We start from the raw sequence: 22,893 nt of genomic DNA, 5'->3' as shown, positions 1-22,893 counted from the left end.
ATTGACGATAATTATTGGGCCAGGGTTCCTAACATATCGTGATTACTTGCGTCCATCTCTTGTCGGAATGCTGCTTGATTGCTTGTCGTAAAATTGGGGATTTGGGCGGAGAAGCCAGTGGTTTGTGCACTTCGTCCTACTGAACCAACATTTGGCAAAAATGTTGTGGTGTTTGTATTATATGTGGGTCCTGCCCCCCGTGTACCTGTCATGTATGGATTTGGCATGCCATATGGATTGTTTGTTCTCCATTCGAACGCGGATGACCCTGGGGTAAATAACTGACTTCCAGCATTTGTCGAGGCGAATTGCATTTCGCTAGCGTTCGAAGATGAAGGCGCAGTAGTCGATATTGAAACTGGATTAGTCCCTGTCGTTGATGTATTATTTTCAGGAACAACCTAGGAACTATCCATGGGTCTTGATCCAGTCGAACCCGGTATCTCTTGCGCTCCTTGAGTAGAAGTCGAAACATGCGTGGAATTTGTCGCTCCGGTCCCTGACCCTTGTGGGGGATCTTGATCTCCCCCTGCACTGGCCGTAACGACCATTCTCTTGTTGTACCTTCGTTTGGGAATCGGTTTTGCACTGCTTGTTAATTTACCGTTCCTAAGGTTCATACAAGGTCTTGATATTTTCTAGACAAAACAAAACAATCGATTAATAACAATCTGTTTGACACTGTCCCACTGGGCGTGCCAATTTGTTTACGGTGATTTCCAGTAAACAACCGCTAGTCTTCCAAACTATAATAAATATGATTTGGTTACTCGCAGGATCGACTAGATTGATCCTAGGACATAGTCAAATAGGTTGTTACTCATGATGATTCGAATTATGTCTTTGATCGGTGTGTCTCGAAAATAAGAAATACTTGATCAAACAAATAAATATTAGCAATCACCTTGTTATACACGTAAATATAACATCAGCGAAGAGCAATTTAAAGATAAAATGTAAGACAAAACTGTAAAAGTGCAAGAATCTTAAAGTGCAGAAAAGTAAAGTGCTTCAAAGATAAATAACATGAAAATAAAGAGTGCAGGAATGTAAATGACAGAAAAATAGAAGAAAGCGTAATAATATCAAAAGATACTTGAATAAAGGAAAAATACACATGTATTTAAATTGGTGTTGGTGTCATACGTACATTTCTCAGCGAACTCTTTCTCTTAACACTTGATACTGGAGCAATATGTGAGTGATTTGTACAAAATGAACACCCTAAATCCTAACATTAAGATCCCTATTTATACTAATTTTGACCCTAACGATCCTAGACTAATCTAATGCCACGTTGCCCATAGAAAATCCAGGGATGCCATCTGTCTTCGTACGGTTACATAAACTGTTTCGAAATTCAAATCATCCCGCCTGAATCCTCCTTCGACGCGTAGCAACATAATTACAATCGAGAACGCCACGAAAACACGCTAAGCTTCAGTACTTCGCATATTTCGCAAAAACGTCTAAGTCCCAAAGAATATTCCTCTCGAATTTAGCTTCGGTGCTCACTATCTTTGTCTCAACTTAAACATCATTCTCGAAACATGGCCATCAGTAGCCATTCCCTATCTTCAAAGATGCTCATCAGTAACCATCTCCTTCGAATTTCAGACCTTCGAAGGACATTTCTTCCTAAACGAAATCTTCAGCTAACAACTACTCAAAAGTCACTAAGTTCGTTAAGCTGGTAAAGTTTGGTATTTTGGAAGATTTTCGTGTGGTATACTATATAAAAGTCACGAAATTTTGTTTGACATGCATACATTGGTATTTTGGGAAATTTTTTTTTGCTATACTACATAATAGTCACGAAATTTGTTAAACTTGCAAAATTTGTTTTTTTTGTTGAAATATTTCGTGTGCTATACTACATAAAAGTCACAAAATTTCGTTAAACTTTCAAAGGTTGGTATTTTGGCAGATCTTCGTGTGCAATACTACATAAAAGTCATGAAGTTTGTTAAACTTACATACATTGGTATTTATGAATATTTTCGGTTGCTATACGGCATAAAAGCCTTGAAGTTCGTTAAAATTGCAAAATTTGGTCCTTTAGAAGATTTTCGTTTGCTATACTACATTAATGTCATGAAGTTCGTCAAACTTATAAACTTTGATATTTTTGAAGATTTTAGTGTGCTTGACTACGTAACATACAAAAAGTTTGTTAAACTTGAATACATTGGTATTTTACAAGTTTGTCGTGTGTTATACTACATAGAAGTCACGAAAAGTTAAAAAATATGGTCTTTTTGAATATTTTCATGTGCAAGTTTGTCGTGTGTTATACTACATAAAATTCACGAAGTTCCTTAACATGCTAAATTTGGTTTTTTTGATGATTTTCGTGTGCTATACTACATAAAAGTAAAGCAGTTCAGTAAACTTCCAAAATTTATTATATTGAAAGATTTTCGTGTGCTATACTAGATAAAAGTAACAAAATTTGATAAACTGGCAAAGTATGGTATTTATGAATATTTTCGTGTGCTATACTAAATGACAGTTATGATTTTCGGAAACTTTTGTTTGTTATACTACATAATAGTCACGAAGTTCGTTAAACTTGCAAAATTTGTTTTCTTTGTTGAAGATTTTCGTGTGCTATACTACATAAATGTCAAGAAATTCGCTAAACTTGCAAAGGTTGGAATTTTGAGCAATTTTTGTGTGCTACATAAAAGTCACGATGTTTGCTAAACTTACATACATTGGTATTTATGAATATTTTCGGGTGCTAAACGGCATAAAAGTCACGAAGTTTGTTAAAATTGCAATATTTGGTCCTTTTGAAGATTTTTGTGTGCTATACTACATTAAAGTCACGAAGTTCGTTAAACTTGCAAACTTTGGTATTTTGGAATATTTTCATGTGCTAGACTACATAACAAAACAGAAAGTTCGTTAAACTTGAATACATTGGTATTTTGGAAGATTCTCGTGTGTTAAACCACATAAAAGTCACGAGGTTATTTAAACTTAAAAGACATGGCCTTTTTAAATATTTTCATGTGTTATACTACATAAAAGTCACAAAATTCGTTAAACTTGAAAAGTTTGGTATTTATGAACATTTTTGTGTGCTATACTAAATACAAGTCACGAAGTTCGCTAAACTTGCATACATTGGTATTTTGGAAGAATTTTGTTTACTATACTACATAATAGTCAAGAAGTTCGTTAAACTCGAAAAGTTTGGTATTTATGAACATTTTTGTGTGCTATACTAAATACAAGTCACGAAGTTCGCTAAACTTGCATACATTGGTATTTTGGAAGAATTTTGTTTGCTATACTACATAATAGTCAAGAAGTTCGTTAAACTTGAAAAATTTGGTATTTATGAACATTTTTGTGTGCTATAATAAATACAAGTCACGAAGTTCGTTAAACTTGCATACATTGGTATTTTGGAAGAATTTTGTTTGCTATACTACATAATAGTCAAGAAGTTTGTTAAACTTGCAAAGTTTGGTATTTTGGAAAATTTTCGTGTGCTATACTACTCAAAAGTCACTAAGTTCATTAAGCTGGTAAAGTTTGGTATTTTGGAAGATTTTCGTGTGGTATACTATATAAAAGTCACGAAATTTAGTTTGACATGCATACATTGGTATCTTGGGAAATTGTTGTTTGCTATTCTACATAATAGTCACGAAATTTGTTAAACTTGCAAAATTTGTTTTTTTTGTTGACATATTTTGTGTGCTATACATTGGTATTTATGAATATTTTCGGTTTCTATATGGCATAAAAGCCTTAAAGTTCGTTAAAATTGCAAAATTTAGTCCTTTTGAAGATTTTCGTTTGCTATACTACATTAATGTCACGAAGTTCGTCAAACTTACAAACTTTGATATTTTGGAAGATTTTGGTGTGCTAGACTACATAACATACAAAAAGTTTGTTAAACTTGAATACATTGGTATTTTACAAGTTTGTCGTGTGTTATAATACATAGAAGTCACGAAGTTATTTAAAGTTAAAAAATATGGTCTTTTTGAATATTTTCATGTGCTATTCTACATAAAATTCACGAAATTCGTTAAACTTGCAATCTTTAGTATATATGAACATTTGTGTGTGCTATACTTCACACAAGTCACAAAGTTCATTAAACATGCATACGTTGGTATTTGGGAAGATTTTCGTTTGCTATACTTCATAATAGTCATGAAGTTCCTTAACATGCTAAATTTGGTTTTTTTGATGATTTTCGTGTGCTATACTACATAAAAGTAAAGCAGTTCGTTAAAGTTTCAAAATTTATTATATTGAAAGATTTTCTTGTGCTATACTACATAAAAGTAAAAAAATTTGATAAACTGGAAAAGTTTGGTATTTATGAATATTTTCGTGTGCTATACTACATAAAAGTTATGATTTTCGTTAAACTTGCAAAACTTGGTCCTTTTGAAGGTTTTCGTGTGCTATACTACGTAAAAGTCACTAACTTCGTTAAACTTGTAAAGTTTGGTATTTTGGAAGATTTTCGTGTGCTATACTATATAAAAGTCAGGAAATTTGTCACACATGCATACATTGATATTTTGGGAAACTTTTGTTTGTTATACTACATAATAGTCACGAAGTTCGTTAAACTTGTAAAATTTGTTTTTCTTTGTTGAAGATTTTCGTGTGCTATACTACATAAATGTCAAGAAATTCGCTAAACTTGCAAAGGTTGGAATTTTGACCAATTTTTGTGTGCTATACTACATAAAAGTCACGATGTTTGCTAAACTTACATACATTGGTATCTATGAAAATTTTCGGGTGCTATACGCATAAGAGTCACGAAGTTTGTTAAAATTACAATATTTGGTCCTTTTGAAGATTTTTGTGTGCTATACTACATTAAAGTCATGAAGTTCGTTAAACTTGCAAACTTTGGTATTTTGGAATATTTTCGTGTGCTATATTACACACGAAAATCATCAAAAAAACAAAATTTAGCATGTTAAGGAACTTCGTGACTATTATGAAGTATAGCAAACGAAAATCTTCCCAAATACCAACGTATGCATGTTTAATGAACATTGTGACTTGTGTGAAGTATAGCACACAAAAATGTACATATATACTGAAGTTTGCAAGTTTAAAGAATTTCGTGAATTTTATGTGGTATAGCACATGAAAATATTCAAAAAGACCATATTTTTTAACTTTAAATAACTTCGTGACTTCTATGTAGTATAACACACGACAAAATTGTAAAATACCAATGTATTCAAGTCTAACAAACTTTTTTATGTTATGTAGTCTAGCACACAAAAATCTTCCAAAATATCAAAGTTTGTAAGTTTGACGAACTTCGTGACATTAATGTAGTATAGCAAACGAAAATCTTCAAAAGGACCAAATTTTGCAATTTTAACGAACTTCAAGGCTTTTATGCCATATAGCAACCGAAAATATTCATAAAGACCAATGTATGTAAGTTTAACAAACTTCTTGACTTTTATCTAGCATTGCACACGAAGATCTGCCAAAATACCAACCTTTGCAAGTTTAACGAAATTTCGTGACTTTTATGTAGTATTGCACACGAAATACTTCAACTAAAAAAACAAAATTTTGCAAGTTTAACAAATTTCGTGACTATTATGTAGTATAGCAAACAAAAATTTCCCAAAATACCAATGTATGCATGTCAAACAAAATTTCGTGACTTTTATATAGTATACCACACGAAAATCTTCCAAAATACCAAACTTTACCAGCTTAATGAACTTAGTGAGTTTTGAGTAGTATAGCACATGAAAATTTTCCAAAATACCAAACTTTGCGAGTTTAACAAACTTCTTGACTATTATGTAGTATAGCAAACAAAATTCTTCCAAAATACCAATGTATGCAAGTTTAACGAACTTTGTGACTTGTATTTAGTACAACACACAAAAATGTCCATAAATACCAAATTTTTCAACTTTAACGAATTTTGAGAATTTCATGTAGGATAGCACATGAAAATATTTAAAAAGGCCATGTCTTTTAAGTTTAACTAACCTCGTGACTTTTATGTAGTTTAACACACGAGAATCTTCGGTAATACCAATGTATTCAAGTTTAACGAACTTTTTTATTTTGTTATGTAGTATAGCACACGAAAATATTCCAAAATACCAAAGTTTGCAAGTTTAACGAACTTCATGACTTTAATGTAGTATAGCACACAAAAATCTTCAAAAGGACCAAATATTGCAATTTTAACAAACTTCATGACTTTTATGCCGTATAGCACCCAAAATTATTCATAAATACCAATGTATGTAAGCTTAACAAACATCGTGACTTTTATGTAGTATAGCACACAATAATCAGTCAAAATTCCAACCTTTGCAAGTTTATCGAATTTCTTGACATCTATGTAGTATAGCACACGAAAATCTTCAACAAAAAAAAACAAATTTTGCAAGTTTAACGAACTTCGTGACTAATATGTAGTATAACAAACAAAAGTTTCCCAAAATATCAATGTATGCAAGTGTGACAAATTTCCTGAATTTTATATAGTATAGCACACAAAAATCTTCCAAAATACCAAACTTTACAAGTTTAACGAAGTTAGTGACTTTTACGTAGTATAGCACACGAAAACCTTCAAAAGGACCAAGTTTTGCAAGTTTAACGAAAATCATAACTTTTATGTAGTATGGCACACGAAAATATTCATAAATACCAAACTTTGCCAGTTTATCAAATTTGGTAACTTTTATGTAGTATATCACACGAAAATCTTTCAATATAATAAATTTTGGAAGTTTATCAAAATGCTTTACCTTTATGTAGTATAGCACACGAAAATCATCAAAAATACCAAATTTAGCATGTTAAGGAAATTCGTGACTATTATGAAGTATAGCAAACGAAAATCTTTCCAAATACCAACGTATGCATGTTTAACGAACTTTGTGACTTGTGTGAAGTATAGCACACAAAAATGTTCATATATACCAAAGTTTGCAAGTTTAACGAATTTCGTGAATTTTATGTAGTACAGCACATGAAAATATTCAAAAAGACCATATTTTTTAACTTTAAATAACTTCGTGACTTCTATGAAGTATAACACACGACAAACTTGTAAAATACCAATGTATTCAAGTTTAACAAACTTTTTGTATGTTATGTAGTCTAGCACACCAAAATCTTCCAAAATATCAAAGTTTGTAAGTTTGACGAACTTCGTGACATTAATGTAGTATATCAAACGAAAATCTTCAAAGGGACCAGATTTTGCAATTTTAACAAACTTCAAGGCTTTTATGCCGTATAGCAACCGAAAATATTCATAAACGCCAATGTATGTAAGTTTAACAAACTTATTTACTTTTATGTAGTATGGCACACGAAGATCTGCCAAAATACCAACCTTTGCAAGTTTAACGAAATTTCGTGACTTTTATGTAGTATAACACACGAAATATTTCAACAAAAAAAATAAATTTTGCAAGTTTAACAAATTTTGTGACTATTATGTAGTATAGCAAACAAAAATTTCCCAAAATACCAATGTATGCATGTCAAACAAAATTTCGTGACTTTTATATAGTATACCACACGAAAATCTTCCAAAATACCAAACTTTACCAGCTTAATGAACTTAGTGACTTTTGAGTAGTATAGCACACGAAAATATTCCTAAATACCAAACTTTGCAAGTTTAACAAACTTCTTGACTATTATGTAGTATAGCAAACAAAATTCTTCCAAAATACCAATGTATGCAAGTTTAACGAACTTTGTGACGTGTATTTAGTACAACACACAAAAATGTTCATAAATACCAAATTTTTCAAGTTTAACGAATTTTGTGACTTTTATGTAGTATAGCACATGAAAATATTTAAAAAGGCCATGTCTTTTAAGTTTAAATAACCTCGTGACTTTTATGTAGTTTAACACACGAGAATCTTCCAAAATACCAATGTATTCAAGTTTAACGAACTTTTTTATTTTGTTATGTAGTATAGCACACGAAAATATTACAAAATACCAAAGTTTGCAAGTTTAACGAACTTCATGACTTTAATGTAGTATAGCACACAAAAATCTTCAAAAGGACCAAATATTGCAATTTTAACAAACTTCGTGACTTTTATGCCGTATAGCACTCGAAAATATTGATAAATACCAATGTAAGTTTAGCACACATCGTGACTTTTATGTAGTATAGCACACAAAAATCGGTCAAAATTCAAACCTTTGCAAGTTTATCGAATTTCTTGACATTTATGTAGTATACCACACGAAAATCTTCAACAAAGAAAAACAAAGTTTGCAAGTTTAACGAACTTCGTGACTATTATGTAGTATAACAAACAAAATTTTCCCAAAATATCAATGTATGCAAGTGTGACAAATTTCCTGACTTTTATATAGTATAGCACACGAAAATCTTCCAAAATACCAAACTTTACAAGTTTAACGAAGTTAGTGACTTTTACGTAGTATAGCACACGAAAACCTTCAAAAGGACCAAGTTTTGCAAGTTTAACGAAAATCATAACTTTTATGTAGTATAGCACACGAAAATATTCATAAATACCAAACTTTGCCAGTTTATCAAATTTGGTAACTTTTATGTAGTATATCACACGAAAATCTTTCAATATAATAAATTTTGGAAGTTTATCGAACTGCTTTACCTTTATGTAGTATAGCACACGAAAATCATCAAAAAAACCAAACTTAGCATGTTAAGGAAATTCGTGACTATTATGAAGTATAGCAAACGAAAATCTTTCCAAATACCAACGTATGCATGTTTAATGAACTTTGTGACTTGTGTGAAGTATTGCACACAAAAATGTTCATATATACCAAAGTTTGCAAGTTTAACGAATTTCAAGAATTTTATGTTGTATAGCACATGAAAATATTCAAAAAGACCATATTTTTTAACTTTAAATAACTTCGTGACTTCTATGAAGTATAACACACGACAAACTTGTAAAATACCAATGTATTCAAGTTTAACAAACTTTTTGTATGTTATGTAGTCTAGCACACCAAAATCTTCCAAAATATCAAAGTTTGTAAGTTTGACGAACTTCGTGACATTAATGTTGTATAGCAAACGAAAATCTTCAAAAGGACCAAATTTTGCAATTTTAACGAACTTCAGGGCTTTTATGCCATATAGCAACCGAAAATATTCATAAATACCAATGTATGTAAGTTTAACAAACATCTTGACTTTTATGTAGTATTGCACACGAAGATTTGCCAAAATACCAACCTTTGCAAGTTTAACGAAATTTTGTAAGTTTACCGATCTGCTTTACTTTTATGTAGTATAGCACACGAAAATCATAAAAAAAAACCAAATTTAGCATGTCAAGGAACTTCGTGAATATTATGATGTATAGCAAACGAAAATCTTCCCAAATACCAACGTATGCGTGTTTAATGAACTTTGTGACTTGTGTGAAGTATAGCACACAAAAATGTACATACATACTAAAGTTTGCAAGTTTAACGAATTTCGTGAATTTTATGTAGTATAGCACATGAAAATATTCAAAAAGACCATATTTTTTAACTTTGAATAACTTCGTGACTTCTATGTAGTATAACTCACGACAAACTTGTAAAATACCAATGTATTCAAGTTTAATAAACTTTTTGTATGTTATGTAGTCTAGCACACCAAAATCTTACAAAATATCAAAGTTTGTAAGTTTGACGAACTTCGTGACATTAATGTAGTATAGCAAACGAAAATCTTCAAAAGGACCAGATTTTGCAATTTTAACGAACTTCAAGGCTTTTATGTCGTATAGCAACCGAAAATATTCATAAAGACCAATGTATGTAAGTTTAACAAACTTCTTGACTTTTATGTAGTATGGCACACGAAGATCTGCCAAAATACCAACCTTTGCAAGTTTAACGAAATTTCGTGACTTTTATGTAGTATAGCACACGAAATATTTCAACAAAAAAACAAATTTTGCAAGTTTAACAAATTTCGTGACTATTATGTAGTATAGCAAACAAAAATTTCCCAAAATACCAATGTATGCATGTCAAACAAAATTTCGTGACTTTTATATAGTATACCACACGAAAATCTTCCAAAATACCAAACTTTACCAGCTTAAAGAAATTAGTGACTTTTGAGTAGTATAGCACACGAAAATTTTCCAAAATACCAAACTTTGCAAGTTTAACAAACTTCTTGACTATTATGTAGTATAGCAAACAAAATTCTTCCAAAATACCAATGTATGCAAGTTTAACAAACTTCGTGCCTTGTATTTAGTATAGCACACAAAAATGTTCATAAATACCAAAATTTTTAAGTTTAACGAATTTTGAGAATTTCATGTAGTATAGCACATGAAAATATTTAAAAAGGCCATGTCTTTTAAGTTTAAATAACCTCGTGACTTTTATGTAGTTTAACACACGAGAATCTTCGGTAATACCAATGTATTCAAGTTTAACGAACTTTCTGTTTTGTTATGTAGTATAGCACACGAAAATATTCCAAAATACCAAAGTTTGCAAGTTTAACGAACTTCATGACTTTAATGTAGTATAGCACACAAAAATCTTCAAAAGGACCAAATATTGCAATTTTAACAAACTTCGTGACTTTTATGCCGTATAGCACTAAAAAATATTGATAAATACCAATGTATGTAAGTTTTGGAACTTCGTGACTATTATGAAGTATAGCAAACGAAAATCTTCCCAAATACCAACGTATGCATGTTTAATGAACTTTGTGACTTGTGTGAAGTATAGCACACAAAAATGTTCATATATACTAAAGTTTGCAAGTTTAATGAATTTCGTGAATTTTATGTAGTATAGCACATGAAAATATTCAAAAAGACCATATTTTTTAACTTTAAATAACTTCGTGACTTCTATGTAGTATAACACACGATAAACTTGTAAAATACCAATGTATTCAAGTTTAACAAACTTTTTTATGTTATGTAGTCTAGCACACAAAAATCTTCCAAAATATCAAAGTTTGTAAGTTTAACGAACTTCGTGACATTAATGTAGTATAGCAAACGAAAAATCTTCAAAAGGACCAAATTTTGCAATTTTAACGATCTTCAAGGCTTTTATGCCGTATAGCAACCGAAAATATTCATAAACGCCAATGTATGTAAGTTTAACAAACTTCTTGACTTTTATGTAGTATTGCACACGAAGATCTGCCAAAATACCAACCTTTGCAAGTTTAACGAAATTTCGTGACTTTTATGTAGTATTGCACACGAAATACTTCAACTAAAAAAACAAATTTTGCAAGTTTAACAAATTTCGTGACTATTATGTAGTATAGCAAACAAAAATTTCCCAAAATACCAATGTATGCATGTCAAACAAAATTTCGTGACTTTTATATAGTATACCACACGAAAATCTTCCAAAATACCAAACTTTACCAGCTTAATGAACTTAGTGACTTTTGAGTAGTATAGCACACGAAAATTTTCCAAAATACCAAACTTTGCGAGTTTAACAAACTTCTTGACTATTATGTAGTATAGGAAACAAAATTCTTCCAAAATACCAATGTATGCAAGTTTAACGAAATTTGTGACTTGTATTTAGTACAACACACAAAAATGTTCATAAATACCAAATTTTTCAACTTTGACGAATTTTGTGACTTTTATGTAGTAGCACATGAAAATATTTAAAAAGGCCATGTCTTTTAAGTTTAAATAACCTCGTGACTTTTATGTAGTTTAACACACGAGAATCTTCCAAAATACCAATGTATTCAAGTTTAACGAACTTTTTTATTTTGTTATGTAGTATAGCACACGAAAATATTACAAAATACAAAAGTTTGCATGTTTAACGAACTTCATGACTTTAATGTAGTATACCACACAAAAATCTTCAAAAGGACCAAATATTGCAATTTTAACAAACTTCATGACTTTTATGCCGTATAGCACCCAAAATTATTCATAAATACCAATGTATGTAAGTTTAACAAACATCGTGACTTTTATGTAGTATAGCACACAATAATCGGTCAAAATTCCAACCTTTGCAAGTTTATCGAATTTCTTGACATCTATGTAGTATAGCACACGAAAATCTTCAACAAAGAAAAACAAATTTTGCAAGTTTAACGAACTTCGTGACTATTATGTAGTATAACAAACAAAAGTTTCCCAAAATATCAATGTATGCAAGTGTGACAAATTTCCTGACTTTTATATAGTATAGCACACAAAAATCTTCCAAAATACCAAACTTTACAAGTTTAACGAAGTTAGTGACTTTTACGTAGTATAGCACACGAAAACCTTCAAAAGGACCAAGTTTTGCAAGTTTAACGAAAATCATAACTTTTATATAGTATACCACACGAAAAGATTCATGAATACCAAACTTTGCCAGTTTATCAAATTTTGTTACTTTTATGTTGTATAGCACACGAAAATCTTTCAATATAATAAATTTTGGAAGTTTACTGAACTGCTACTTTTATGTAGTATAGCACACGAAAATCATCAAAAAAAACCAAATTTAGCATGTCAAGGAACTTCGTGAATATTATGATGTATAGCAAACGAAAATCTTCCCAAATACCAACGTATGCATGTTTAATGAACTTTGTGACTTGTGTGAAGTATAGCACACAAAAATGTACATATATACTAAATTTTGCAAGTTTAACGAATTTCGTGAACTTTATGTAGTATAGCACATGAAAATATTCAAAAAGACCATATTTTTTAACTTTAAATAACTTCGTGACTTCTATGTAGTATAACTCACGACAAACTTGTAAAATACCAATGTATTCAAGTTTAACAAACTTTTTGTATGTTATGTAGTCTAGCACACCAAAATCTTCCAAAATATCAAAGTTTGTAAGTTTGACGAACTTCGTGACATTAATGTAGTATAGCAAACGAAAATCTTCAAAAGGACCAGATTTTGCAATTTTAACGAACTTCAAGGCTTTTATGTCGTATAGCAACCGAAAATATTCATAAAGACCAATGTATGTAAGTTTAACAAACTTCTTGACTTTTATGTAGTATTGCACACGAAGATCTGCCAAAATACCAACCTTTGCAAGTTTAACGAAATTTCGTGACTTTTATGTAGTATAGCACACGAAATATTTCAACAAAAAAAACAAAATTTGCAAGTTTAACAAATTTCGTGACTATTATGTAGTATAGCAAACAAAAATTTCCTAAAATACCAATGTATGCATGTCAAACAAAATTTCGTGACTTTTATATAGACCACACAAAAATCTTCCAAAATACCAAACTTTACCAGCTTAATGAACTTAGTGACTTTTGAGTATTATAGCACACGAAAATTTTCGAAAATACCAAACTTTGCAAGTTTAACAATCTTCTTGACTATTATGTAGTATAGCAAACAAAATTCTTCCAAAATACCAATGTATGCAAGTTTAACGAACTTCGTGACTTGTATTTAGTACAGCACACAAAAATGTTCATAAATACCAAATTTTTCAAGTTTAACGAATTTTGTGACTTTTATGTAGTATAGCACATGAAAATATTTAAAAAGGCCATGTCTTTTAAGTTTAAATAACCTCGTGACTTTTATGTAGTTTAACACACGAGAATCTTCCAAAATACCAATGTATTCAAGTTTAACGATCTTTCTATTTTGTTATGTAGTATATAGCACACGAAAATATTCCAAAATACCAAAGTTTGCAAGTTTAACGAACTTCTTGACTTTAATGTAGTATAGCACACAAAAATCTTCAAAAGGACCAAATATTGCAATTTTAACAAACTTCGTGACTTTTTATGCCGTATAGCACTCGAAAATATTGATAAATACCAATGTATGTAAGTTTAGCAAACATCGTGACTTTTATGTAGTATAGCACACAAAAATCGGTCAAAATTCCAACCTTTGCAAGTTTATCGAATTTCTTGACATTTATGTAGTATAGCACACGAAATTCTTCAACAAAGAAAAACAAATTTTGCAAGTTTAACGAACTTCGTGACTATTATGTAGTATAACAAACAAAAGTTTCCCAAAATATCAATGTGTGCAAGTGTGACAAATTTCCTGACTTTTATATAGTATAGCACACAGAAATCTACCAAAATACTAAACTTTACAATTTTAACGAAGTTAGTGACTTTTACGTAGTATAGCACGCGAAAACCTTCAAAAGGACCAAGTTTTGCAAGTTTAACGAAAATCATAACTTTTATGTAGTATAGCACACGAAAATATTCATAAATACCAAACTTTGCCAGTTTATCAAATTTTGTTACTTTTATGTAGTATAGCACACGAAAATCTTTCAATATAATAAATTTTGGAACTTTACCTAACTGCTTTACTTTTATGTAGTATGGCACACGAAAATCATCAAAAAAACCAAATTTAACATGTTAAGGAACTTCGTGACTATTATGAATTATTGCAAACGAAAATCTTCCCAAATACCAACGTATGCATGTTTAATTAACTTTGTAACTTGTGTGAAGTATAGCACACAAAAATGTTCATATATACTAAAGTTTGTAAGTTTAACGAATTTCGTGAATTTTATGTTGTATAGCACATGAAAATATTCAAAAAGACCATATTTTTAACTTTAAATAACTTCATGACTTCTATGTAGTATAACACACGACAAACTTGTAAAATACCAATGTATTCAAGTTTAACAAACTTTTTGTATGTTATGTAGTCTAGCACACAAAAATCTTCCAAAATATCAAAGTTTGTAAGTTTGACGAACTTCGTGACATTAATGTAGTATAGCAAACGAAAATCTTCAAAAGGACCAAATTTTGCAATTTTAACGATCTTCAAGGCTTTTATGCCGTATAGCAACCGAAAATATTCATAAATACCAATGTATGTAAGTTTAACAAATTTCTTGACTTTTATTTAGTATTGCAGACGAAGATCTGCCAAAATACAAACCTTTGCAAGTTTAACGAAATTTCGTGACTTTTATGTAGTATAGCACACGAAATATTTCAACAAAAAAAACAAATTTTGCAAGTTTAACAAATTTCGTGACTATTATGTAGTATAGCAAACAAAAATTTCCCAAAATACCAATGTATGCATGTCAAACAAAATTTCGTGACTTTTATATAGTATACCACACAAAAATCTTCCAAAATACCAAACTTTACCAGCTTAATGAACTTTTACGTAGTATAGCACACGAAAATTTTCCAAAATACCAAACTTTGCAAGTTTAACAAACTTCTTGACTATTATGTAGTATAGCAAACAAAATTCTTCCAAAGTACCAATGTATGCAAGTTTAACGAACTTCGTGACTTGTATTTAGTACAGCACACAAAAATGTTCATAAATACCAAAATTTTTCAAGTTTAACGAATTTTGTGACTTTTATGTAGTATACCACATGAAAATAGGCCATGTCTTTAAAGTTTAAATAACCTCGTGACTTTTATGTAGTTTAACACACGAGAATCTTCCAAAATACAAATGTATTCAAGTTTAACGAACTTTCTATTTTGTTATGTAGTATATAGCACACGAAAATTTTCCAAAATACCAAAGTTTGCAAGTTTACCGAACTTCATGACTTTAATGTAGTATAGCACACAAAAATCTTCAAAAGGACCAAATATTGCAATTTTAACAAACTTCGTGACTTCTTATGCCGTATAGCACCCGAAAATATTGTTAAATACCAATGTATGTAAGTTTAGCAAACATCGTGACTTTTATGTAGTATAGCACACAAAAACCGGTCAAAACTCCAACCTTTGCAAGTTTATCGAATTTCTTGACATTTATGTAGTATAACACACGAAAATCTTCAACAAAGAAAAACAAATTTTGCAAGTTTAACGAACTTCGTGACTATTATGTAGTATAACAAACAAAAGTTTCCCAAAATATCAATGTGTGCAAGTGTGACAAATTTCTTGACTTTTATATAGTATAGCACACGGAAATCTTCCAAAATACTAAACTTTACAATTTTAACGAAGTTAGTGACTTTTACGTAGTATAGCACGCGAAAACCTTCAAAAGGACCAAGTTTTGCAAGTTTAACGAAAATCATAACTTTTATGTAGTATAGCACATGAAAATATTCATAAATACCAAACTTTGCCAGTTTATCAATTTTTGTTACTTTTATGTAGTATAGCACACGAAAATCTTTCAATATAATAAATTTTGGAAGTTTACCAAACTGCTTTACTTTTATGTAGTATGGCACACGAAAATCATCAAAAAAACCAAATTTAGCACGTTAAGGAACTTCGTGACTATTATGAAGTATAGCAAACGAAAATCTTCCCAAATACCAACGTATGCATGTTTAATTAACTTTGTGACTTGTGTGAAGTATAGCACACAAAAATGTTCATATATACTAAAGTTTGCAAGTTTAACGAATTTCGTGAATTTTATGTAGTATAGCACATGAAAATATTCAAAAAGACCATATTTTTTAATTTTAAATAACTTCGTGACTTCTATGTAGTATAACACACGACAAACTTGTAAAATACCAATGTATTCAAGTTCAACAAACTTTTTGTATGTTATGTAGTCTAGCACACCAAAATCTTCCAAAATATCAAGGTTTGTAAGTTTGACGAACTTCGTGACATTAATGTAGTATAGCAAACGAAAATCTTCAAAAGGACCAAATTTTGCAATTTTAACGATCTTCAAGGCTTTTATGCCGTATAGCAACCGGAAATATTCATAAATACCAATGTATGTAAGTTTAACAAATTTCTTGACTTTTATTTAGTATTGCAGACGAAGAACTGCCAAAATACCAACCTTTGCAAGTTTAACGAAATTTCGTGACTTTTATGTAGTATAGCACACGAAATATTTCCACAAAAAAAACAAATTTTGCAAGTTTAACAAATTTCGTGACTATTATGTAGTATAGCAAACAAAATTTTCCCAAAATACCAATGTATGCAAGTGTGACAAATTTCCTGACTTTTATATAGTATGGAACACGAAAATCTTCCAAACTACCAAACTTTACAAGTTTAACGAAGTTAGTGACTTTTACGTAGTATAGCACACGAAAACCTTCAAAAGGACCAAGTTTTGCAAGTTTAACGAAAATCATAACTTTTATGTAGTATAGCACACGAAAATATTCATAAATACCAAACTTTTCCAGTTTATCAAATTTTGTTACTTTTATGTAGTATAGCACACGAAAATCTTTCAATATAATAAATTTTGGAACTTTACCGAACTGCTTTACTTTTATGTAGTATGGCACACGAAAATCATCAAAAAAACCAAATTTAGCTTGTTAAGGAACTTCGTGACTATTATGAAGTATAGCAAACGAAAATCTTCCCAAATACCAACGTATGCATGTTTAATTAACTTTGTGACTTGTGTGAAGTATAGCACACAAAAATGTTCATATATACTAAAGTTTGTAAGTTTAACGAATTTCGTGAATTTTATGTAGTATAGCACATGAAAATATTCAAAAAGACCATATTTTTAACTTTAAATAACTTCGTGACTTCTATGTACTATAACACACGACAAACTTGTAAAATACCAATGTATTCAAGTTTAACAAACTTTTTATATGTTATGTAGTCTTGCACACCAAAATCTTCCAAAATATCAAAGTTTAAAAGTTTGACGAACTTCGTGACATTAATGTAGTATAGCAAACGAAAATCTTCAAAAGGACCAAATTTTGCAATTTTAACGAACTTCAAGGCTTTTATGCCGCATAGCAACCGAAAATATTCATAAATACCAATGTATGAACGTTTAACAAACTTCGTGACTTTTATGTAGTATTGCACACGATGATCGGCCAAAATACCAACCTTTGCAAGTTTAACGAAATTTCGTGACTTTTATGTAGTATAGCACACGAAATATTTCCACAAAAAAAACAAATTTTGCAAGTTTAACAAATTTCGTGACTATTATGTAGTATAGCAAACAAAAATTTCCCAAAATACCAATGTATGCAAGTGTGACAAATTTCCCGACTTTTGCAAGTTTAACGAACTTCATGACTATAATGTAGTATAGCACACAAAATCTTCAAAAGGACCAAATATTGCAATTTTAACAAACTTCGCGACTTTTATGCAGTATAGCACCCGGAAATATTCATAAATACCAATGTATGTGAGTTTAGCAAACATCGTGACTTTTATGTAGTATAGCACACAAAAATCGGTCAAAATTCCAACCTTTGCAAGTTTATCGAATTTCTTGACATTTATGTAGTATAGCACACGAAAATCTTCAACAAAGAAAAACAAATTTTGCAAGTTTAACGAACTTCGTGACTTTTATGTAGTATAGCAAACAAAAGTTTCCCAAAATATCAATGTATGCAAGTGTGAAAAATGTCATGACTTTTATATAGTATAGCACACGAAAATCTTCGAAAATACCAAACTTTACAAGTTTAACGAAGTTAGTGACTTTTACGTAGTATAGCACACGAAAACCTTCAAAAGGACCAAGTTTTGCAAGTTTAACGAAAATCATAACTTTTATGTAGTATAGCACACGAAAATATTCATAAATACCAAACTTTGCCAGTTTATCAAATTTTGTTACTTTTATGTAGTATAGCACACGAAAATCTTTCAATATAATAAATTTTGGAACTTTACCGAACTGCTTTACTTTTATGTAGTATGGCACACGAAAATCATCAAAAAAACCAAATTTAGCTTGTTAAGGAACTTCGTGACTATTATGAAGTATAGCAAACGAAAATCTTCCCAAATACCAACGTATGCATGTTTAATTAACTTTGTGACTTGTGTGAATTATAGCACACAAAAATGTTCATATATACTAAAGTTTGTAAGTTTAACGAATTTCGTGAATTTTATGTAGTATAGCACATGAAAATATTCAAAAAGACCATATTTTTTAACTTTAAATAACTTCGTGACTTCTATGTACTATAACACACAACAAACTTGTAAAATACCAATGTATTCAAGTTTAACAAACTTTTTGTATGTTATGTAGTCTAGCACACCAAAATCTTCCAAAATATCAAAGTTTGTAAGTTTGACGAACTTCGTGACATTAATGTAGTATAGCAAACGAAAATCTTCCAAAGGACCAAATTTTGATATTTTAACGAAAATCAAGGCTTTTATGCCATATAGGAACCAAAAATATTCATAAATACCAATGTATGTAAGTTTAACAAACTTCTTGACTTTTATGTAGTATTGCACACGAATATCTACCAAAACACCAACCTTTGCAAGTTTAACGAAATTTTATGACTTTTATGTAGTATAGCACACGAAATATTTCAACAAAAAAACAAATTTTGCAAGTTTAACGAATTTCGTGATTATTATGTAGTATAGAAAACAAAAATTTCCCAAGATACCAATGTATGCATGTCAAACAAAATTTCGTCACTTTTATAGAGTATACCACACGAAAATCTTCCAAAATACCAAACTTTACCAGCTTAATGAACTTAGTGACTTTTGAGTAGTATAGCACACGAAAATTTTCCAAAATACCAAACTTTGCAAGTTTAACAAACCTCTTGACTATTATGTAGTATAGCAAATAAAGTTCTTCCAAAATACCAATGTATGCAAGTTTAACGAACTTCGTGACTTGTATTTAGTATAGCATACAAAAATGTTCATAAATACCAAATTTTTCAAGTTTAACGAACTTCTTGACTATTATGTGGTATAGCAAACAAAATTCTTCCAAAATACCAATGTATGCAAGTTTAACGAACTTCGTGACTTGTATTTAGTATAGCACACAAAAATGTTCATAAATACCAAACTTTTCAAGTTTAACGAATTTTGTGACTTTTATGTTGTATAGCACATGAAAATATTTAAAAAGGCCATGTCTTTTAAGTTTAAATAACCTCGGGACTTTTATGTAGTTTAACACACGAGAATCTTCCAAAATACCAATGTATTCAAGTTTAACGAACTTTCTATTTTGTTATGTAGTATATAGCACACGAAAATATTCCAAAATACCAAAGTTTGCAAGTTTAACGAACTTCATGACTTTAATGTAGTATAGCACACAAAAATCTTCAAAAGGACCAAATATTGCAATTTTAACAAACTTCGTGACTTTTTATGCCGTATAGCACCCGAAAATATTGATAAATACCAATGTATGTAAGTTTAGCAAACATCGTGACTTTTATGTAGTATAGAACACAAAAATCGGTCAAAATTCCAACCTTTGCAAGTTTATCGAATTTCTTGACATTTATGTATTATAGCACACGAAAATCTTCAACAAAGAAAAACAAATTTTGCAAGTTTAACGAACTTCGTGACTATAATGTAGTATAACAAACAAAACTTTCCCAAAATATCAATGTGTGCAAGTGTGACAAATTTCCTGACTTTTATATAGTATAGCACACAGAAATCTTCCAAAATACTAAACTTTACAATTTTAACGAAGTTAGTGACTTTTACGTAGTATAGCACGCGAAAACCTTCAAAAGGACCAAGTTTTGCAAGTTTAACGAAAATCATAACTTTTATGTAGTATAGCACACGAAAATATTCATAAATACCAAACTTTGCCAGTTTCTCAAATTTTGTTACTTTTATGTAGTATAGCACACGAAAATCTTTCAATATAATAAATTTTGGAAGTTTACCGAACTGCTTTACTTTTATGTAGTATGGCACACGAAAATCATCAAAAAAACCAAATTTAGCATGTCAAGGAACTTTGTGAATATTATGAAGTATAGCAAACGAAAATCTTCCCAAATACCAACGTATGCATGTTTAATGAACTTTGTGACTTGTGTGAAGTATAGCACACAAAAATGTTCATATATACTAAAGTTTCTAAGTTTAACGAATTTCGTGAATTTTATGTAGTATAGCACATGAAAATATTCAAAAAGACCATATTTTTTAACTTTAAATAACTTCATGACTTCTATGTAGTATAACACACGACAAACTTGTAAAATACCAATGTATTCAAGTTTAACAAACTTTTTGTATGTTATGTCGTCTAGCACACCAAAATCTTCTAAAATATCAAAGTTTGTAAGTTTGACGAACTTCGTGACATTAATGTAGTATAGCAAACGAAAATCTTCAAAAGGACCAAATTTTGCAATTTTAACGAACTTCAAGGCTTTTATTGTAACAACCCGTTTTTCTTTATATAGTTTTTATTTTATTATAATATTTTATATTTTTAGTGTGTTAATTAATTATTTAACTATTATGAGACTTAATTATTAATTTAATTAATTAAACTTGAGTGCATTTGTGTTTAATAGAATTAATTAAATTAATAGAGAGTTAGATTAATTGGGCCTATTTATTAGAGTTATAAGCGATTGGGGGGTACTATTAATTTAAAAGCCCAATATGATAAATAAAATATAGTAAGAGAGAAATAAGGGGTAGAAACATCATTTATACTTTTTCTGGTTTTCAAGAATAGAAGTGGAGGAGAGGAACAAGAAGAGGAAAGCTAGGGTTTTGGAGGAGAAATCAAGAGGTAAGGGGGAGAATCCCAAATCATTGTGGGTTAGTATATGGGGATGATGGGTAGAGTAGTTAATATGATTTGGCTTTGTGATTTAGAACCTGAAAATCTTTATGCTAGTTTACTATTGTGCTGTCTGTAGTGAAATCTGAAGAAAAAAAAATGAAATGAACTATGCTATCCATGTGACACATAGTCCCTTTGACGGTGGCATATATATTATGAAAGAAAGATTGTCGTGGACAACCCACTGTAAGCCTTATGTCGCGTTCATACCCACTTGTTTCCTTGTGTTCCTTTATTCATTCTTGGCTGTTGGTATTACTTTTGTTCATATCCAACATGAACCAATAATACATTCACTTGCTAGCTGATAATTAAGTAGAACGTGGGCCACTAGCATTTGGTTGATTTTGGAAATCACACCGTAGCTGTTCCTGGCCAATAGAAGACGTGTCCTGTTTCTTCCATTGTTTTCCTTTTTTTAGTTTGTTACTTGGCTAATGATGTTGATAGCACCAAATGCCTAAAACGTGAATCACCAACACTGTTGTTGAATAAAAAGAAATGCCATAGTAAAAGGAAATTGAAATGGACACCACTTGTAATACTTCCTTACTGTAACAGCGTAATAACATGTTAATGTATATAAGACAATGTAGGACCACTTAAATTGTAGCACTTTGACCATGAAAAGAAAACTATGATTCTTGGTAGTTGAAAAAGAAAAATGTGAAAACAGCCACTTTTACTGTTCTCCCCATCATCTTCTTTCGATTATTCTTGGCTAATGATGCTAGCCTATTAAAGTTCACATGTGAATACCTACCAAGCTTTATTAGCAGCAATTTAGTAGTAGTATAATTAGTAATTAGAAAGGGGCATTCATTGCTAGTTATTTATTCAAGAAACAAGGTGGGTTATAATATATGCTATTGAGGTGTTAGTTGGAAAAAAATGTGAACACCATAATTTACTTCATTGATAGAATGACTAATGCTACTAGCTTTATATATGTTTCTTTTAAATAAAACGTGAAGACATATATATTAGTGATAGGAGGTGTTATTGGGCTAGTCATCTTATTCTATTGGAAATGTGAGCTACCATCTTACTTTTTGATGGAAATATGTGATGAATATATATATATATATATATATATATATATATATATATATATATAAAAATTAATAAATAGATATGTTTCTTTGATTATTTTAAGGTTCAAACTTCTATGTGTAGTTAGATGGTATACTCATAATGGCTTCTTAATTTATTATGAAAAGAATAAATTCTACATAGTTGATAAATTATGAGTTAGCTTGTGATAGTATTAATTATTAGTGTTAATTGAAATGTGGATTGGAAATTCGTGTT

The 22,893-nt window shown here is 30.1% G+C and overlaps 1 protein-coding gene across 1 annotated transcript in view; it reads right to left on the bottom strand.

Moving 5' to 3' along the window:
- Positions 1 to 11: 11 nt before the first annotated feature.
- The window catches only part of LOC131597688 (flocculation protein FLO11-like), a 51,636-nt gene continuing 28,754 nt past the window's right edge, over positions 12 to 22,893 (bottom strand). The window contains exon 13 of the mRNA XM_058870366.1: positions 12 to 370. Within this exon, the coding sequence (XP_058726349.1) occupies positions 12 to 370 (359 nt within the window). The remainder of the gene's footprint in view (positions 371 to 22,893) is intronic.

Source organism: Vicia villosa, linkage group LG4 (assembly GCF_029867415.1).
Source record: "Vicia villosa cultivar HV-30 ecotype Madison, WI linkage group LG4, Vvil1.0, whole genome shotgun sequence".
NCBI classification, from domain to species: domain Eukaryota; kingdom Viridiplantae; phylum Streptophyta; class Magnoliopsida; order Fabales; family Fabaceae; genus Vicia; species Vicia villosa.
Note: the sequence above shows the minus strand (reverse complement) of the source record. Positions and strands in the feature narration are given on the sequence as shown.